We start from the raw sequence: 22,011 nt of genomic DNA on the forward strand, positions 1-22,011 counted from the left end.
ACCGCAGCCTAACAAAGCCTGGATACGTGTTTAACATGTCAGCGAACCACATCATACAGTATGATATAACAATCTGATGCCCGACTGTCCAATCCATGACGTGGCACACAGCCATTGGTGCCTTTTCATCTAGCAGGAACTGGACCACAACACCAGTGATGTAATGGGTGGTTACCTAGGGAACCATTTGGCGTGCTCCACCCAGGGGTCGTCACCTGACTCCCAGCACCTCAGACCCCCGTCACAGCAGAAACACTTCACGTCATCATTACGCCCTGCAACACACACATCATCATCATTACGCCCTGCAACACACACATCATCATCATCATCATTACGCCCTGCAACACACCTCAGACCCCCGTCACAGCAGAAACACTTTACATCATCATTACGCCCTGCAACACACACATCATCATCATCATCATTACGCCCTGCAACACACACATCATCATCATCATCATTACGCCCTGCAACACACACATCATCATCATTACGCCCTGCAACACACACATCATCATCATCATCATCATTACGCCCTGCAACACACACATCATCATCATCATCATCATTACGCCCTGCAACACACACATCATCATCATCATCATCATTACGCCCTGCAACACACACATCATCATCATCATCATTACGCCCTGCAACACACACATCATCATCATCATCATTACGCCCTGCAACACACACCATCATCATTACGCCCTGCAACACACACACCATCATCATCATCATCATTACGCCCTGCAACACACACCATCATCATCATCATCATTACGCCCTGCAACACACACCATCATCATCATCATCATTACGCCCTGCAACACACACATCATCATCATCATCATTACGCCCTGCAACACACACATCATCATCATCATCATTACGCCCTGCAACACACACCATCATCATCATCATCATTACGCCCTGCAACACACACATCATCATCATCATCATTACGCCCTGCAACACACACATCATCATCATCATCATCATCATTACGCCCTGCAACACACACCATCATCATTACGCCCTGCAACACACACACCATCATCATCATCATCATTACGCCCTGCAACACACACCATCATCATCATCATCATTACGCCCTGCAACACACACATCATCATCATTACGCCCTGCAACACACACATCATCATCATCATCATTACGCCCTGCAACACACACATCATCATCATCATCATTACGCCCTGCAACACACACCATCATCATCATCATCATTACGCCCTGCAACACACACATCATCATCATTACGCCCTGCAACACACACATCATCATCATCATCATTACGCCCTGCAACACACACCATCATCATTACGCCCTGCAACACACACACCATCATCATCATCATCATTACGCCCTGCAACACACACCATCATCATCATCATCATTACGCCCTGCAACACACACCATCATCATCATCATCATTACGCCCTGCAACACACACATCATCATCATCATCATCATCATTACGCCCTGCAACACACACACACCATCATCATCATCATCATTACGCCCTGCAACACACACACCATCATCATCATCATCATTACGCCCTGCAACACACACACCATCATCATCATTACGCCCTGCAACACACACACCATCATCATCATCATCATCACGCCCTGCAACACACACACCATCATCATCATTACGCCCTGCAACACACACACACACACACACACACATCATTACACCCTGCAACACACACACCATCATCATCATCATCACGCCCTGCAACACACACACACCATCATTACACCCTGCAACACACACACCATCATCATCATCATCATCATCATTACGCCCTGCAACACACACACACACACACCATCATTACGCCCTGCAACACACCATCATTACGCCCTGCAACACACCATCATTGCACCCTGCAACACACACACACACACACCATCATTACACCCTGCAACACACACACATCATTACACCCTGCAACACACACACACACACACAATCATTACGCCCTGCAACACATCATCATTACACCCTGCAAAATGTAATAAAAAATGTAATAATAATATATAATGAAATCTAATAATATATAAGTCTTTGTCTCACCGACGTAGTAGAACCCTGCCTTGGCCAGCTGGTCGGGGCGAACAGGGATACGTAAGGGCCAGTGGACAAAGGTCAGTAACCTCTCCTCACGCTGCTGCATGGCTGGGTTAGACACGTTACTGAGGCCTGGGGGGCCGGGGCCAGGGGGGGCTTCTGCCCCGGGGGGCTGAGAGGTGCCTGCTACCCCCCCCACCACCCCGGCTAGGGAGACGTTGTCGACCCGGTCTCCTCTGACGAAGAGACAGTTGGGATAATGTCTCTGGTGCTCCGACACGGCCCGGTCCCCTGGTTCCCAGTTACTGAGCTACAGAGAGGAGACAGTAATCAATCACCTGGCTCCCAGTTACTGAGCTACAGAGAGGAGACAGTAATCAATCACCTGGCTCCCAGTTACTGAGCTACAGAGAGGAGACAGTAATCAATGCCCTGGCTCCCAGTTACTGAGCTACAGAGAGGAGACAGTAATCAATCACCTGGCTCCCAGTTACTGAGCTACAGAGAGGAGACAGTAATCAATGCCCTGGCTCCCAGTTACTGAGCTACAGAGAGGAGACAGTAATCAATGCCCTGGCTCCCAGTTACTGAGCTACAGAGAGGAGACAGTAATCAATCACCTGGCTCCCAGTTACTGAGCTACAGGAACAGAGAGGAGACAGTAATCAATCACCTGGCTCCCAGTTACTGAGCTACAGGTACTAGTCAATCACCTGGCTCCCAGTTACTGAGCTACAGGTACTAATCAATCACCTGGCTCCCAGTTACTGAGCTACAAGTACTAATCAATCACCTGGCTCCCAGTTACTGAGCTACAAGTACTAATCAATCACCTGGCTCCCAGTTACTGAGCTACAGGTACAGGAACAGGTACAGCTACAGGTACAGCCACAGGAACAGCTACAGGTACAGCTACAGGTACAGCCACAGGAACAGCTACAGCCACAGGAACAGCTACAGGTACAGCCACAGGAACAGCTACAGGTACATGAACAGCTACAGCTACAGGTACAGCTACAGGTACAGCTACAGGTACAGCTACAGGAACAGCTACAGGTACAGCCACAGCTACAGGAACATCTACAGGAACAGCTACAGCCACAGGAACAGCTACAGGTACATGAACAGCTACAGCTACAGGTACAGCTACAGGTACATGAACAGCTACAGCTACAGGTACAGCTACAGGTACAGCTACAGGTACAGCCACAGGAACAGCTACAGGTACATGAACAGCTACAGCTACAGGTACAGCTACAGGTACAGCTACAGGTACAGCCACAGGAACAGCTACAGGTACAGGTACAGCTACAGGTACAGCCACAGGAACAGCTACAGGTACATGAACAGCTACAGCTACAGGTACAGCTACAGGTACAGCTACAGGTACAGCTACAGGAACAGCCACAGGTACAGCCACAGCTACAGGAACATCTACAGGAACAGCTACAGGAACAGCTACAGCCACAGGAACAGCTACAGCTACAGCTACAGGAACAGCTACAGGAACAGCTACAGGAACAGCTACAGCTACAGGAACAGCTACAGGTACAGCCACAGGAACAGCTACAGGTACATGAACAGCTACATCTACAGGAACAGCCACAGGTACATCTACAGGAACAGCTACAGCTACATCTACAGGAACAGCTACAGGTACATCTACAGGAACAGCTACAGCTACATCTACAGGAACAGCTACATCTACAGGAACAGCTACAGGAACAGCTACAGGAACATCTACAGGTACATCTACAGGAACAGCCACAGGAACAGCTACAGGAACAGCCACAGGAACAGCTACAGGTACATGAACAGCTACAGCTACAGGTACAGCTACAGGTACAGCTACAGGTACAGCTACATCTACAGGAACAGCTACAGGTACAGGAACATCTACAGCTACAGGTACAGCTACAGCTACAGGTACAGCTACAGGTACAGCTACAGGAACAGCTACAGGTACATCTACAGGAACAGCCACAGGAACAGCTACAGGAACAGCCACAGGAACAGCTACAGGTACATGAACAGCTACAGCTACAGGTACATCTACAGGTACAGCTACAGGTACAGCTACAGGAACAGCTACAGGTACAGCTACAGGAACAGCTACAGGTACAGCTACATCTACAGGAACAGCTACAGGTACATGAACAGCTACAGCTACAGGTACATCTACAGGTACAGCTACAGGAACAGCTACAGGTACAGCTACAGGAACAGCTACAGGTACAGCTACATCTACAGGAACAGCTACAGCTACAGGTACATCTACAGGTACAGCTACAGGTACAGCTACAGGAACAGCTACAGGTACAGCTACAGGAACAGCTACAGGTACATCTACATCTACAGGAACAGCTACAGCTACAGGTACATCTACAGGTACAGCTACAGGTACAGCTACAGGAACAGCTACAGGAACAGCTACAGGAACAGCTACAGGTACATCTACAGGAACATCTACAGGAACAGCTACAGGTACAGCTACAGGTACAGCTACATCTACAGGAACAGCTACAGGAACAGCTACAGGAACATCTACAGGAACATCTACAGGTACATGCAGAACATCAATTCATCTAAAAATGAGGCTTTGTTTGCAGAGATGAACACAATATGAACACAAACATGTATGATATGTAACTATTTGTCATTTTAACATATTGTTTATGGTTGCAAATGCCACCTCAATTCAAGGGCGACCTGTATAGTACCTGTCCTCCACAGGTGAAGCAGGCCACGCGGTCTCCCTGCCCCAGGTAATAGAAGCCAGCCGTAGCTTGCTCAAAGGCTAGTGTGTACTATAGAGTAGTAGTATAGTAGTAGTATAGTACCTGTCCTCCACAGGTGAAGCAGGCCACGCGGTCTCCCTGCCCCAGGTAATAGAAGCCAGCCTTAGCCAGCTCAGAGGGGGTGATGATGGACAGGGTCCAGGACTGGAAGGAGTCCAGACGGTCCTGCTCTCTCCTCATACTGGGGTTGTGACAGGTTGGGGGTCTCTGGTGGGACCTACAGAAATGTTCCAGCACAAATGTCAGGGTTAACAGCCAATAATAACGTAGAAACATCCGGCCAATAAGAGCCTCTCGTCTGTCCTTACATGTCCTCTACTCCTCTGGAGCTCAGCGGGCTGGAGGGGGGCGGGGCAGAGAACCCCATATTCAAATATCCAACAGGCTCCTCCCCCGGCACCGGGTTGGGGGCAGGATTAGGGGCGGAGACAGGGAGGGGGGCTGGGCCAGGGCCTGACACCTGGGGGAGAGAACACACGTTATTAAAAATTCAGACATCATCATTTTCACCATCACAACCTTCAACATCATCCCAATCATCACCACCATCATCACAACCTTCACCAACACCATCACAACCTTCAACATCATCCCAATCATCACCACCATCAAGGGTGCATTCCACAGCTAACGCGAGGCGACGCAAGAACCAATGTTTGCGTGCCAATGTCATGGCCTGTGTTGTCGACTGACAGATTGTTAAAACATATGTGGTTAGATACTTAAAATCCCTATCCAGGCGTCGTCAGGTGTCAGCAATGTCGAAGCTCTGGAACGTGGCTAATTACTACCATCATCATCATCATCACCGTCATCATCATCAATCATAATCTGGTGCTGGTTTAGGGAAAGATCCCTAAATCTTTCTCAGATTATTACCAATCCCACAAGGTATGACTCCAAACACCCAGTAAAGGCTACTCTCCTTGATGTTATCCTCACAAATAACCCTGATGGGTATCAGTCTGGTGTTTTCTGTAATGACCTGAGTGATCACTGTTTGACAGCCTGTGTTCGTGATGGCTGATCAGTGAAACGACCTGTCCTGATTTGTCACAGACGCTTGGTAAAACACTTTAATGAACAAGCCTTCCTTCATGACCTGGCCTCTGTAAAATGGTATAGAATCAGCTTGATCACCTCTGTCGAAGACGCTTGGACCTTCTTTTTTGATATTTTCAGTGGTATTGTTAACAAACACGCCCCCATGAAGAAAATGAGAATTAAAAACCGGTTCACCCCCTGGTTCGACCGTGATCTGGCAGAGTTACTCCACCTCATTTGGCGAAAGGCTCGGTACACACACACTCAGGCTGACTGGCTCTCGTTCAGGCACATGAGAAATAAGTGCACTCAGGCTATCCGGAAGGCCAAGGTTAGTTACTTTAAGGAGCAGTTCTCTCTCTGTGGGTCTAACCCCAAGAAGTTCTGGAAAACGGTTAAAGACCTGGAGAATAAACCCTCCTCACAGCTGCCCGTGTCCCTTAATGTTGATGATGTGGTTGTTTCTGACAAGAAGCACATGACTGAGCTCTTTAATCACCACTTCATTAAGTCAGGATACCTATTTGACTCAGCCATGCCTCCTTGCCCGTCCAACATTTCCTCATCTCCCACCCCTTCTAATGTGACTATCCCCGATGCTCCTCCCTCTTTTTCCCCTGCCCCGCAACAAGGTTGCTCCCTGCAGGCGGTCACTGAGTCCGAGATGCTAAAGGAGCTCCTGAAACTTGACCCCCAAAAACCCATCTGGGTCAGATGGTTTAGACCCTTTCTTCTTTAAGGTTAGAGCCCCTATAATCACCAAGCCTATCTCTGACCTTTTTAACCTGTCTCTCCTCTCTGGGGAGGTTCCCATTGCTTGGAAGGCAGCCACAGTTCGCCCGTTATTTAAAGGGGGAGATCAAGCTGATCCAACATGTCAATAATCAACTGACTGGCTTTCTTGATGCCTATAATATTCTCTCTGGTATGTAATCTGGTTTCCACTCAGGTTATGGATGTGTCACTGCAACCTTAAAGGTCCTAAATTATGTCCCCATTGCCCTTGATTCTAAGCAATGTTGTGCTGATATTTTTAATGACTTGGCCAAAGCTTTTGATACGGTAGACCATTCCATTCTGTGGGCCGGCTAAGGAGCATCGGTGTCTCTGAGGGGACTTTGGCAACATCTAAAGACCTACATCACAATACTGACAGCTTTACATTTCTAAAAGGACATTATTGGGTGTTTTGGGAGCCTCTTAATGTTTTTCAGGGGCCCCCATACCACACAACAAGGATAAGGAAGTGATTTGCTGTTTGGGGTAAGTTTCTCAAAAACATGTGGAATCACAAATATTGGACCCTTCTATAACATTCCATAAAAATTGGGTTGTAAAATAGAAAACTTCTCCTTTAAGGTTCCCCCTTAGCTGCTGCCAAGGCAAAACTTCTCCTTTAATAAATACAAATCCCAATGATCATCGTCAATTCCATCAACATTATCATCATCACCATGACGATTACAGGGTTGTGTAACAGTATGTGTTTCCGGGACTGTAATACTGATCCTATGAAGTAAGTGGGGGAGGGTGCAGATTGTGTTAAGGGTCAAAGTCCTTGAGATGTCCATTTTAGTTTTTGTTTGTTCATGAATTTGTATGTTTTATGTCTTTCTGTCATTAATTATTTTCCTATCGCAGTGTATTTTCTTGTACATGAAACAAATCTGTAAAAATCATACAAAGAAATATCACTCTCACCACAACCACCATCATCATCACCATCCCAACTGTGGTAGAATAAGTGAAGTAGTACTACTATCTCACCGGTATGACAGGGGCGCTGCGTAGAGGAGAGAAGGCAGAGTGTGAGGAGGAGAGGAGGTTGGCTGTGGAGGGGAGAGTCTGGATGAAGGAGCAGGAAGGGGACAGCTGTCTGTGTCTCTCTGTTGGACAGTCCCCTGTCTGCCAGCCCTCTGCCGTCACATTACACCTGGAGCAGAAACAAATCCATTAAGTCCACATTCTGTACATTACCAGTCGTTAGGGTTAGGTCTATATTTACAGACCCAGTCGTTAGGTCTATATTTACCGACCCAGTCGTTAGGGTTGGGTCTACATTTACGGACCCAGTCGTTAGGGTTAGGTCTATATTTACGGACCCAGTCGTTAGGGTTAGGTCTACATTTACGGACCCAGTCGTTAGGGTTAGGTCTATATTTACGGACCCAGTCGTTAGGGTTAGGTCTACATTTACGGACCCAGTCGTTAGGGTTAGGTCTACATTTACGGACCCAGTCGTTAGGGTTAGGTCTACATTTACGGACCCAGTCGTTAGGGTTAGGTCTATATTTACCGACCCAGTCGTTAGGGTTAGGTCTACATTTACGGACCCAGTCGTTAGGGTTAGGTCTATATTTACGGACCCAGTCGTTAGGGTTAGGTCTATATTTACCGACCCAGTCGTTAGGGTTAGGTCTATATTTACCGACCCAGTCGTTAGGGTTAGGTCTACATTTACCGACCCAGTCGTTAGGGTTAGGTCTATATTTACAGACCCAGTCGTTAGGGTTAGGTCTATATTTACAGACCCAGTCGTTAGGTCTATATTTACGGACCCAGTCGTTAGGGTTAGGTCTACATTTACAGACCCAGTCGTTAGGGTTAGGTCTACATTTACGGACCCAGTCGTTAGGGTTAGGTCTACATTTACGGACCCAGTCGTTAGGGTTAGGTCTATATTTACAGACCCAGTCGTTAAGTCTATATTTACGGACCCAGTCGTTAGGGTTAGGTCTACATTTACGGACCCAGTCGTTAGGGTTAGGTCTACATTTACGGACCCAGTCGTTAGGGTTAGGTCTAAATTTACGGACCCAGTCGTTAGGCTTAGGTCTACATTTACCGACCCAGTCGTTAGGGTTAGGTCTACATTTACCGACCCAGTCGTTAGGGTTAGGTCTACATTTACGGACCCAGTCGTTAGGGTTAGGTCTATATTTACAGACCCAGTCGTTAGGGTTAGGTCTACATTTACGGACCCAGTCGTTAGGGTTAGGTCTATATTTACAGACCCAGTCGTTAAGTCTATATTTACGGACCCAGTCGTTAGGGTTAGGTCTAAATTTACGGACCCAGTCGTTAGGGTTAGGTCTATATTTACGGACCCAGTCGTTAGGGTTAGGTCTACATTTACGGACCCAGTCGTTAGGGTTAGGTCTATATTTACGGACCCAGTCGTTAGGGTTAGGTCTACATTTACGGACCCAGTCGTTAGGGTTAGGTCTATATTTACGGACCCAGTCGTTAGGGTTAGGTCTACATTTACGGACCCAGTCGTTAGGGTTAGGTCTATATTTACCGACCCAGTCGTTAGGGTTAGGTCTACATTTACGGACCCAGTCGTTAGGGTTAGGTCTATATTTACGGACCCAGTCGTTAGGGTTAGGTCTATATTTACCGACCCAGTCGTTAGGGTTAGGTCTATATTTACCGACCCAGTCGTTAGGGTTAGGTCTACATTTACCGACCCAGTCGTTAGGGTTAGGTCTATATTTACAGACCCAGTCGTTAGGGTTAGGTCTATATTTACAGACCCAGTCGTTAGGTCTATATTTACGGACCCAGTCGTTAGGGTTAGGTCTACATTTACAGACCCAGTCGTTAGGGTTAGGTCTACATTTACGGACCCAGTCGTTAGGGTTAGGTCTACATTTACGGACCCAGTCGTTAGGGTTAGGTCTATATTTACAGACCCAGTCGTTAAGTCTATATTTACGGACCCAGTCGTTAGGGTTAGGTCTACATTTACGGACCCAGTCGTTAGGGTTAGGTCTACATTTACGGACCCAGTCGTTAGGGTTAGGTCTAAATTTACGGACCCAGTCGTTAGGTTTAGGTCTACATTTACGGACCCAGTCGTTAGGGTTAGGTCTACATTTACCGACCCAGTCGTTAGGGTTAGGTCTACATTTACGGACCCAGTCGTTAGGGTTAGGTCTATATTTACAGACCCAGTCGTTAGGGTTAGGTCTACATTTACGGACCCAGTCGTTAGGGTTAGGTCTATATTTACAGACCCAGTCGTTAAGTCTATATTTACGGACCCAGTCGTTAGGGTTAGGTCTAAATTTACGGACCCAGTCGTTAGGGTTAGGTCTATATTTACGGACCCAGTCGTTAGGGTTAGGTCTACATTTACGGACCCAGTCGTTAGGGTTAGGTCTATATTTACGGACCCAGTCGTTAGGGTTAGGTCTACATTTACGGACCCAGTCGTTAGGGTTAGGTCTACATTTACGGACCCAGTCGTTAGGGTTAGGTCTACATTTACGGACCCAGTCGTTAGGGTTAGGTCTAAATTTACGGACCCGGTCGTTAGGGTTAGGTCTAAATTTACCGACCCAGTCGTTAGGGTTAGGTCTACATTTACCGACCCAGTCGTTAGGGTTAGGTCTACATTTACGGACCCAGTCGTTAGGGTTAGGTCTATATTTACAGACCCAGTCGTTAAGTCTATATTTACGGACCCAGTCGTTAGGGTTAGGTCTACATTTACAGACCCAGTCGTTAGGGTTAGGTCTACATTTACGGACCCAGTCGTTAGGGTTAGGTCTATATTTACAGACCCAGTCGTTAAGTCTATGTTTACGGACCCAGTCGTTAGGGTTAGGTCTAGATTTACGGACCCAGTCGTTAGGGTTAGGTCTACATTTACAGACCCAGTCGTTAAGTCTATGTTTACGGACCCAGTCGTTAGGGTTAGGTCTAGATTTACGGACCCAGTCGTTAGGGTTAGGTCTAAATTTACGGACCCAGTCGTTAGGGTTAGGTCTACATTTACGGACCCAGTCGTTAGGGTTAGGTCTACATTTACGGACCCAGTCGTTAGGGTTAGGTCTACATTTACGGACCCAGTCGTTAGGGTTAGGTCTACATTTACGGACCCAGTCGTTAGGGTTAGGTCTACATTTACGGACCCAGTCGTTAGGGTTAGGTCTACATTTACGGACCCAGTCGTTAGGGTTAGGTCTACATTTACGGACCCAGTCGTTAGGGTTAGGTCTATATTTACAGACCCAGTCGTTAAGTCTATATTTACGGACCCAGTCGTTAGGGTTAGGTCTATATTTACGGACCCAGTCGTTAGGGTTAGGTCTATATTTACAGACCCAGTCGTTAGGGTTAGGTCTATATTTACCGACCCAGTCGTTAGGGTTAGGTCTACATTTACCGACCCAGTCGTTAGGGTTAGGTCTATATTTACAGACCCAGTCGTTAGGGTTAGGTCTATATTTACAGACCCAGTCGTTAGGGTTAGGTCTATATTTACAGACCCAGTCGTTAGGTCTATATTTACGGACCCAGTCGTTAGGGTTAGGTCTACATTTACAGACCCAGTCGTTAGGGTTAGGTCTACATTTACGGACCCAGTCGTTAGGGTTAGGTCTATATTTACGGACCCAGTCGTTAGGGTTAGGTCTACATTTACGGACCCAGTCGTTAGGGTTAGGTCTACATTTACGGACCCAGTCGTTAGGGTTAGGTCTATATTTACAGACCCAGTCGTTAAGTCTATTTTTACGGACCCAGTCGTTAGGGTTAGGTCTAAATTTACGGACCCAGTCGTTAGGGTTAGGTCTATATTTACGGACCCAGTCGTTAGGGTTAGGTCTACATTTACGGACCCAGTCGTTAGGGTTAGGTCTATATTTACGGACCCAGTCGTTAGGGTTAGGTCTATATTTACGGACCCAGTCGTTAGGGTTAGGTCTACATTTACGGACCCAGTCGTTAGGGTTAGGTCTACATTTACGGACCCAGTCGTTAGGGTTAGGTCTAAATTTACGGACCCAGTCGTTAGGGTTAGGTCTAAATTTACCGACCCAGTCGTTAGGGTTAGGTCTACATTTACCGACCCAGTCGTTAGGGTTAGGTCTACATTTACCGACCCAGTCGTTAGGGTTAGGTCTACATTTACGGACCCAGTCGTTAGGGTTAGGTCTATATTTACAGACCCAGTCGTTAAGTCTATATTTACGGACCCAGTCGTTAGGGTTAGGTCTACATTTACAGACCCAGTCGTTAGGGTTAGGTCTACATTTACAGACCCAGTCGTTAGGGTTAGGTCTATATTTACAGACCCAGTCGTTAAGTCTATGTTTACGGACCCAGTCGTTAGGGTTAGGTCTAGATTTACGGACCCAGTCGTTAGGGTTAGGTCTAAATTTACGGACCCAGTCGTTAGGGTTAGGTCTACATTTACGGACCCAGTCGTTAGGGTTAGGTCTATATTTACGGACCCAGTCGTTAGGGTTAGGTCTACATTTACGGACCCAGTCGTTAGGGTTAGGTCTACATTTACGGACCCAGTCGTTAGGGTTAGGTCTACATTTACGGACCCAGTCGTTAGGGTTAGGTCTACATTTACGGACCCAGTCGTTAGGGTTAGGTCTATATTTACAGACCCAGTCGTTAAGTCTATATTTACGGACCCAGTCGTTAGGGTTAGGTCTATATTTACGGACCCAGTCGTTAGGGTTAGGTCTACATTTACGGACCCAGTCGTTAGGGTTAGGTCTACATTTACCGACCCAGTCGTTAGGGTTATGTCTACATTTACCGACCCAGTCGTTTAGGTTAGGTCTATATTTACCGACCCAGTCGTTTAGGTTAGGTCTATATTTACAGACCCAGTCGTTAGGGAAAGGTCTATATTTACCGACCCAGTCGTTAGGGTTAGGTCTATATTTACCGACCCAGTCGTTAGGGTTAGGTCTATATTTACCGACCCAGTCGTTAGGGTTAGGTCTATATTTACCGACCCAGTCGTTAGGGTTAGGTCTACATTTACGGACCCAGTCGTTAGGGTTAGGTCTACATTTACGGACCCAGTCGTTAGGGTTAGGTCTATATTTACGGACCCAGTCGTTAGGGTTAGGTCTATATTTACAGACCCAGTCGTTAAGTCTATATTTACCGACCCAGTCGTTAGGGATAGGTCTATATTTACAGACCCAGTCGTTAGGGTTAGGTCTATATTTACAGACCCAGTCGTTAGGTCTATATTTACGGACCCAGTCGTTAGGGTTAGGTCTACATTTACAGACCCAGTCGTTAGGGTTAGGTCTACATTTACGGACCCAGTCGTTAGGGTTAGGTCTATATTTACGGACCCAGTCGTTAGGGTTAGGTCTACATTTACGGACCCAGTCGTTAGGGTTAGGTCTACATTTACGGACCCAGTCGTTAGGGTTAGGTCTATATTTACAGACCCAGTCGTTAGGGTTAGGTCTATATTTACAGACCCAGTCGTTAAGTCTATTTTTACGGACCCAGTCGTTAGGGTTAGGTCTAAATTTACGGACCCAGTCGTTAGGGTTAGGTCTATATTTACGGACCCAGTCGTTAGGGTTAGGTCTACATTTACGGACCCAGTCGTTAGGGTTAGGTCTATATTTACGGACCCAGTCGTTAGGGTTAGGTCTATATTTACGGACCCAGTCGTTAGGGTTAGGTCTACATTTACGGACCCAGTCGTTAGGGTTAGGTCTACATTTACGGACCCAGTCGTTAGGGTTAGGTCTAAATTTACCGACCCAGTCGTTAGGGTTAGGTCTACATTTACCGACCCAGTCGTTAGGGTTAGGTCTACATTTACCGACCCAGTCGTTAGGGTTAGGTCTACATTTACGGACCCAGTCGTTAGGGTTAGGTCTATATTTACAGACCCAGTCGTTAAGTCTATATTTACGGACCCAGTCGTTAGGGTTAGGTCTACATTTACAGACCCAGTCGTTAGGGTTAGGTCTACATTTACGGACCCAGTCGTTAGGGTTAGGTCTATATTTACAGACCCAGTCGTTAAGTCTATGTTTACGGACCCAGTCGTTAGGGTTAGGTCTAGATTTACGGACCCAGTCGTTAGGGTTAGGTCTAAATTTACGGACCCAGTCGTTAGGGTTAGGTCTACATTTACGGACCCAGTCGTTAGGGTTAGGTCTATATTTACGGACCCAGTCGTTAGGGTTAGGTCTACATTTACGGACCCAGTCGTTAGGGTTAGGTCTACATTTACGGACCCAGTCGTTAGGGTTAGGTCTACATTTACGGACCCAGTCGTTAGGGTTAGGTCTACATTTACGGACCCAGTCGTTAGGGTTAGGTCTATATTTACAGACCCAGTCGTTAAGTCTATATTTACGGACCCAGTCGTTAGGGTTAGGTCTATATTTACGGACCCAGTCGTTAGGGTTAGGTCTACATTTACGGACCCAGTCGTTAGGGTTAGGTCTACATTTACCGACCCAGTCGTTAGGGTTATGTCTACATTTACCGACCCAGTCGTTTAGGTTAGGTCTATATTTACCGACCCAGTCGTTTAGGTTAGGTCTATATTTACAGACCCAGTCGTTAGGGAAAGGTCTATATTTACCGACCCAGTCGTTAGGGTTAGGTCTATATTTACCGACCCAGTCGTTAGGGTTAGGTCTATATTTACCGACCCAGTCGTTAGGGTTAGGTCTATATTTACCGACCCAGTCGTTAGGGTTAGGTCTACATTTACGGACCCAGTCGTTAGGGTTAGGTCTACATTTACGGACCCAGTCGTTAGGGTTAGGTCTATATTTACGGACCCAGTCGTTAGGGTTAGGTCTATATTTACAGACCCAGTCGTTAAGTCTATATTTACCGACCCAGTCGTTAGGGATAGGTCTATATTTACAGACCCAGTCGTTAGGGTTAGGTCTATATTTACAGACCCAGTCGTTAGGGTTAGGTCTATATTTACAGACCCAGTCGTTAAGTCTATATTTACCGACCCAGTCGTTAGGGATAGGTCTATATTTACAGACCCAGTCGTTAAGTCTATATTTACCGACCCAGTCGTTAGGGATAGGTCTATATTTACAGACCCAGTCATTAAGTCTATATTTACCGACCCAGTCGTTAAGTCTATATTTACCGACCCAGTCGTTAAGTCTATATTTACCGACCCAGTCGTTAAGTCTATATTTACCGACCCAGTCGTTAGGGATAGGTCTATATTTACAGACCCAGTCGTTAGGGATAGGTCTGTATTTACAGACCCAGTCGTTAGGGATAGGTCTATATTTACCGACCCAGTCGTTAAGACTATATTTACCGACCCAGTCGTTAGGGTTAGGTCTACATTTACAGACCTAGTCCTTAAGTCTATATTTACCGACCCAGTCGTTAGGGATAGGTCTATATTTACCGACCCAGTCGTTAGGGATAGGTCTACATTTACCGACCCAGTCGTTAGGGTTAGGTCTACATTTACGGACCCAGTTGTTAGGGTTAGGTCTATATTTACCGACCCAGTCGTTAGGGTTAGGTCTATATTTAAGGACCCAGTCGTTAGGGTTAGGTCTACATTTACAGACCCAGTCGTTAAGTCTATATTTACGGACCCAGTCGTTAGGGTTAGGTCTATATTTACAGACCCAGTCATTAAGTCTATATTTACCGACCCAGTCGTTAAGTCTATATTTACCGACCCAGTCGTTAAGTCTATATTTACCGACCCAGTCGTTAAGTCTATATTTACCGACCCAGTCGTTAGGGTTAGGTCTACATTTACGGACCCAGTCGTTAGGGTTAGGTCTATATTTACCGACCCAGTCGTTAGGGTTAGGTCTACATTTAAGGACCCAGTCGTTAGGGTTAGGTCTACATTTACAGACCCAGTCATTAAGTCTATATTTACGGACCCAGTCGTTAGGGTTAGGTCTATATTTACAGACCCAGTCGTTAAGTCTATATTTACCGACCCAGTCGTTAAGTCTATATTTACCGACCCAGTCGTTAAGTCTATATTTACCGACCCAGTCGTTAGGGATAGGTCTATATTTACCGACCCAGTCGTTAGGGTTAGGTCTACATTTACGGACCCAGTCGTTAGGGTTAGGTCTACATTTACAGACCCAGTCGTTAGGGTTAGGTCTATATTTACGAGTCGTTAGGGTTAGGTCTACATTTACCCACCTGAAACACTGCACCCCGTCTCCAACACCAGTATAGAACCATCACCCACCTGAAACACTGCACCCTGTCTCCAACACCAGTATAGAACCACCACCCACCTGAAACACTGCACCCTGTCTCCAACACCATTATAGAACCATCACCCACCTGAAACACTGCACCCTGTCTCCAACACCAGTATAGAACCACCACCCACCTGAAACACTGCACCCTGTCTCCAACACCAGTATAGAACCACCACCCACCTGAAACACTGCACCCTGTCTCCAACACCAGTATAGAACCATCACCCACCTGAAACACTGCACCCTGTCTCCAACACCAGTATAGAACCACCACCCACCTGAAACACTGCACCCTGTCTCCAACACCAGTATAGAACCACCACCCACCTGAAACACTGCACCCTGTCTCCAACGCCAGTATAGAACCATCACCCACCTGAAACACTGCACCCTGTCTCCAACGCCAGTATAGAACCACCACCCACCTGAAACACTGCACCCTGTCTCCAACACCATTATAGAACCACCACCCACCTGAAACACTGCACCGTCTCCAACACCAGTATAGAACCATCACCCACCTGAAACACTGCACCCTGTCTCCAACACCAGTATAGAACCACCACCCACCTGAAACACTGCACCCTGTCTCCAACGCCAGTATAGAACCACCACCCACCTGAAACACTGCACCCTGTCTCCAACACCAGTATAGAACCATCACCCACCTGAAACACTGCACCCGGTCTCCAACACCAGTATAGAACCATCACCCACCTGAAACACTGCACCCTGTCTCCAACACCAGTATAGAACCACCACCCACCTGAAACACTGCACCCTGTCTCCAACACCAGTATAGAACCACCACCCACCTGAAACACTGCACCCTGTCTCCAACACCAGTATAGAACCACCACCCACCTGAAACACTGCACCCTGTCTCCAACACCAGTATAGAACCACCACCCACCTGAAACACTGCACCCTGTCTCCAACACCAGTATAGAACCACCACCCACCTGAAACACTGCACCCTGTCCCCAACACCAGTATAGAACCATCACCCACCTGAAACACTTCACCCTGCCTCCAACACCAGTATAGAACCATCACCCACCTGAAACACTGCACCCGGTCTCCAACACCAGTATAGAACCACCCTGCCCTCGCCAGGCTGCGCTCCGTTACCCCCAATGACGGAAACCGGGCGAAGGTGGAGATACGGAACAGTTCTGAGGGGAAAATAAACATAACTTTACAATGGTTATTAATAATCAACATTATCTCTATTTTCTAACAATACTTAGAGAGCAAAATGCTTTAATGTGTACACTACTTTGAGGTAGTGTGTGTAAAGTGTTTGTACCAGTCAAAAGTTTGGACACACCTACTCATTCAAGGGTTTTTCTTTATTTTTACTATTTTCTACATTGTAGAATAATAGTGAAGACATCAAAACTATGAAATAACACACATGGAATCATGTAGTAACCAAAAAAGTGTTGAACAAATCAAAATATATTTTATATTTGACCTTCTTCAAATAGCCACCCTTTGCCTTGATGACAGCTTTGCTCACTCTTGGCATTCTCTCAACCAGCTTCACCTGGAATGTTTTTCCAACAGTCTTGAAGGAGTTCCCACATATGCTGAGCACTTGTTTGCTGCTTTTCCTTCACTCTGCGGTCCAACTCATCCCACACCACCTCAATTGGGTTGAGGTCGGGTGATTGTGGCAGGCAGGTCATCTGATGCAGCACTCCATCACTCTCCTTCTTGGTCAAATAACCTTTACACAGCCTGGAGGTGTGTTGGGTCATTGTCCTGTTGAAAAACAAATGATAGTCCCACTAAGCCCAAACCAGATGGGATGGCGTATTGCTGCAGAATGCTGTGGTAGCCATGCTGGTTAAGTGTTCCTTGAATTCTAAAATAAATCACAGATAGTGTCACCAGCAAAGCACCCCCACACCTCCTCCTCCATGCTTCACAGTGGGAACCACACATTCGGAGATCATCCGTTCACCTACACTGCGTCTCACAAAAGACACAGCGATTGGAACCAATCAAGTTTCTTCATCATATTGGTGTCCTTTAGTCGTGGTTTCTTTGCAGCATTTCGACCATGAAGGCCAGTGAACTTATCCTCTGCAGCAGAGGTAACTCTGGGTCTTCCTTTCCTGTGGCGGTCCTCATGAGTCAGTTTCATCATAGCGCTCAATGGTTTTTGGAACTTCACTTGAAGAAACTTTCAAAGTTCTTGACATTTTGCGTATTGACTGATCTTCATGTCTTAAAGTAATGATGGACTGTCGTTTCTTTGCTTATTTGAGCTGTTCTTGCCATAATATGGACTTGGTCTTTTACCAAATAGGGCTATCTTCTGTAAACCACCCCTACCTTGTCACAACACATCTCATTGGCTGAAGGAGGAACGACATTCCACAAATGTACTTTTAACTTGGCACACCTGTTAATTGAAATGCATTCCAGGTGACTACCTCATGAAGCTGGTTGAGAGTGCCAAGAGTGTGCAAAGCTGTCATCAATGCAAAGGGTGGCTACTCTGAAGAATCTCAAATATATATATGTATATAACGCGTATCAGGTGTAAGTTTAAGGTGTGTGTGTATATACACTGACTATACCAAACATTAAGGACACCTTCCTAATATTCATTAATAATATTGAGTTGCACCCCCCTTTCGCCCTCAGAACAGCCTCAATTTGTTGTGGCATGGAGTCTACACGGTGTCGAAAGCGTTCCACAGGGGACCATTCTTGGTACACACGGGAAAACTGTTGAGTGTGAAAAACCCAGCAGCCTGGCACCTACTACCAGACCCCGTTCAAAGACAATTAAATCTTGTGTCTTGCACATTCTCCCTCTGAATGGCACCATACACAATCCATGTCTCAACTGTCTCAAGGCTTAAACATCCTCCTTTAACCCGTCTTAAGGTGTACCTGAGGAGTTGCCATACTGCAGGATGTGTCTAACGTGTGCATGGTGTGTGTGTGTGTGTAAGGTGTGCACCAGGTGTATATTAAGGTCTGTGTACCTGAAGAATTGTCGTACTGCAGGTCTGCTGGAGCTCCGTTCCGACAGAGACCCATGAGGAACGGGCTGTTCTGGAGCTGAACCAGGGTGTCCATTTACAGACCGGTTAGACAGGCTAGATATACAGGTTATAGAGTCTAGATATACGGGTTAGAGAGTCTATATATACGGGTTAGAGAGTCTATATATACGGGTTAGAGAGTCTAGATATACGGGTTAGAGAGTCTAGATATACGGGTTATAGTCTATACGGGTTAGAGTCTATACGGGTTACAGAGTCTAGATATACAGGTTATAGAGTCTAGATATACGGGTTAGAGAGTCTAGATATACGGGTTAGAGAGTCTAGATATACGGGTTAGAGAGTCTAGATATACGGGTTAGAGAGTCTAGATATACGGATTAGAGAGTCTATATATACGGGTTAGAGAGTCTAGATATACGGGTTAGAGAGTCTATATATACGGGTTAGAGAGTCTAGATATACGGGTTAGAGAGTCTAGATATACAGGTTATAGAGTCTAGATATACGGGTTAGAGAGTCTAGATATACGGGTTAGAGAGTCTAGATATATGGGTTAGAGAGTCTAGATATACGGGTTAGAGAGTCTAGATATACGGGTTAGAGAGTCTATATATACGGGTTAGAGTCTAGATATACGGGTTAGAGAGTCTAGATATACAGGTTATAGAGTCTAGATATACGGGTTAGAGAGTCTAGATATACGGGTTAGAGAGTCTAGATATACGGGTTAGAGTCTAGATATACGGGTTATAGAGTCTATATGGGTTATAGAGTCTAGATATATCTAGAGTCTAGATATACAGATTATAGAGTCTAGATATGGCCTCTAGATCGAGTTTTTAGATGAAGTTCTAGATTCTTAATATAGTTCTAGAGTTTTAGAGTTTGTAGAATTAGAGAAAAGGAAGGACCATTCTCCTCAGGGAGAGAGGGATGAGTAACCCAGGGCAGGGGGGAATAAACACACACACACTCACACACACTCACACACACTCACACACAAGCTGGAACAAGTGAGCTGAAAGAAGTGACTTGCCTAACGTGTCCCATCAGCCTGTAAATGAAAGGCTTTTCTACTGAGAATAGAAAGCTACAGAGACACATGATTAGATGGTGCTACTGTTTGTCTGTGATAGAAGAACAAATGCCATTTAGCAAACGCTTTTATCCGAAGAGACTTACAGTTACGCATGCATACATTTTATATACGGGTGGACCCGGGAATCGAACCCACTATCGTAGCAAGCACCATGCTCATCTAACGGAGCTACAAAGGGCCGTCTGTCTGATACCACCAGAGTAGGCCACACCACTCTGTCCCCTCCTGATGACTCCACAACGATTCACCTATTTCCTGTAGACTGGTCTCTCTGTCTCTCCCCTGGTCTCCCTGTCTCTCCCCTGGTCTCCCTGTCTCTCCCCTGGTCTCTCTGTCTCTCCCCTGGTCTCCCTGTCTCTCCCCTGGTCTCTCTGTCTCCAACCGACACCACTCTGTCCCCTCCTGATGACTCCACAACGATTCACCTATTTCCTGTACCCTGGTCTCTCTGTCTCTCCCCTGGTCTCCCTGTACCCTGGTCTCTCTGTCTCTCCCCTGGTCTCCCTGTCTCTCCCCTGGTCTCCCTGTCTCTCCCCTGGTCTCTCTGTCTCTCCCCTGGTCTCCCTGTCTCTCCCCTGGTCTCCCTGGTCTCCCTGTCTCTCCCCTGGTCTCCCTGTCTCTCCCCTGGTCTCCCTGTCTCTCCCCTGGTCTCTCTGTCTCTCCCCTGGTCTCCCTGTCTCTCCCCTGGTCTCTCTGTCTCCAACCGACACCACTCTGTCCCCTCCTGATGACTCCACAACGATTCACCTCTTCCCTGTACCCTGGTCTCTCTGTCTCTCCCGTCGCCTGGTCTCCCTTACACACCTCTGTCCCCCGGTCTCACCGTCTCTGTCCCCCGGTCTCACCGACCCTGTCCCCCGGTCTCACCGACTCTGTCCCCCGGTCTCACCGACTCTTCCCTGTACCCTGGTCTCACCGACTCTGTCCCCTGGTCTCACCGTCTCTCCCTTACACATCTCTGTCCCCTGGTCTCACCGTTTCTTCCCTGTACCCTGGTCTCTCTGTCTCTCCGTCTCCAACCGACACCACTCTGAACGCATGGCTGTGTGTAATGGGGCTGAGATATGGGGCTTGGTGTTAATGTAAAACAGGATGAATATGAACAAAAACACACGCTCATTCACACACACACACACACACACACACACACACACATCCACCCCCCTGAGTATGGGGGTCAGCCCTCTCCCCCCGATTGGAACATCCCTCCTGGTGGACTTTAGGTCTCCATCACAGAAGAGGTTAACCAGCTATAAGGAAATAAAGATGTCTGAGGGAGATAAAAGGTTGTCCTCCTTCGCGGACGCTGATGACACCTGTAGGAGAGAGAAAAGTCACATTAAAAAGGGCAATCTGTAGTTTCTACGTCCATTTCTAGACTTTTACATGAATGATACAATACTCACTGATCCATCATTTATAGATGCCTCATGAGCTTAATTCAACTATCATACTTCATCAGAACCCAAAATATTAACTTGTTTTATATGTACACAAATACTGTACAGCTTCAAAAACATGGATATCATAAACTAGGTTAGGGTTAGGGTTGGTGACAGTTCTTCAAGCGGATAATTTAAAAAGCTTGGCGTGATTACATAGTGCACACCACATGTACTTTTGCTTAAATCCTGATAGCTTTGTCACAAACTAAATAGCAAATGTGTCTACTCTGGTCTGGACACGTGCGCTCTAGCCAACAGCTCACAGACACGGCGCGGGTAGGTTAGTCTACATGATGACATTATTATGGATTAAAAAACAATATTTATATTTGTCAAGAACAGTCAAACAGCGATCATCATGTCACCAGAATAAGGCACATCCACCACCCTGTGAAGGTCATCATATATTTCACCATGTTGCCTAATAAACTGCATCATTTCCTGAGTCATACTGGGAGGACCACACAGCATATC

At 46.5% G+C, this 22,011-nt stretch overlaps 1 protein-coding gene across 8 annotated transcripts in view; it reads right to left on the minus strand.

Annotated features, from left to right (window-relative positions):
• Positions 1–22,011, minus strand: part of LOC139537976 (putative inhibitor of apoptosis) — a 72,330-nt gene that overhangs the window by 37,623 nt on the left and 12,696 nt on the right. For 4 of the 8 annotated variants that reach the window (XR_011667647.1, XM_071339902.1, XM_071339900.1 and 1 more), the window contains exons 1-6: positions 15,949–16,043; positions 7,719–7,884; positions 5,216–5,367; positions 4,950–5,124; positions 2,116–2,419; positions 176–275 (exon numbers count right to left, since the gene is read on the minus strand). Coding sequence is in view for 7 of the 8 variants with exons in the window: in XM_071339902.1 (XP_071196003.1) it covers positions 176–275; positions 2,116–2,419; positions 4,950–5,124; positions 5,216–5,367; positions 7,719–7,884; positions 15,949–16,028 (977 nt within the window). In the remaining variant the exon portion in view is untranslated. Of the gene's footprint in view, positions 1–175; positions 276–2,115; positions 2,420–2,862; positions 2,882–4,949; positions 5,125–5,215; positions 5,368–7,718; positions 7,885–15,948; positions 16,044–17,024; positions 17,140–18,969; positions 21,409–22,011 lie in introns of those variants that run through there. The other 4 variants (XM_071339906.1, XM_071339905.1, XM_071339907.1 and 1 more) reach the window with 3 other exon arrangements.

Source organism: Salvelinus alpinus, chromosome 13 (assembly GCF_045679555.1).
Source record: "Salvelinus alpinus chromosome 13, SLU_Salpinus.1, whole genome shotgun sequence".
In the NCBI taxonomy this organism is placed as follows: domain Eukaryota; kingdom Metazoa; phylum Chordata; class Actinopteri; order Salmoniformes; family Salmonidae; genus Salvelinus; species Salvelinus alpinus.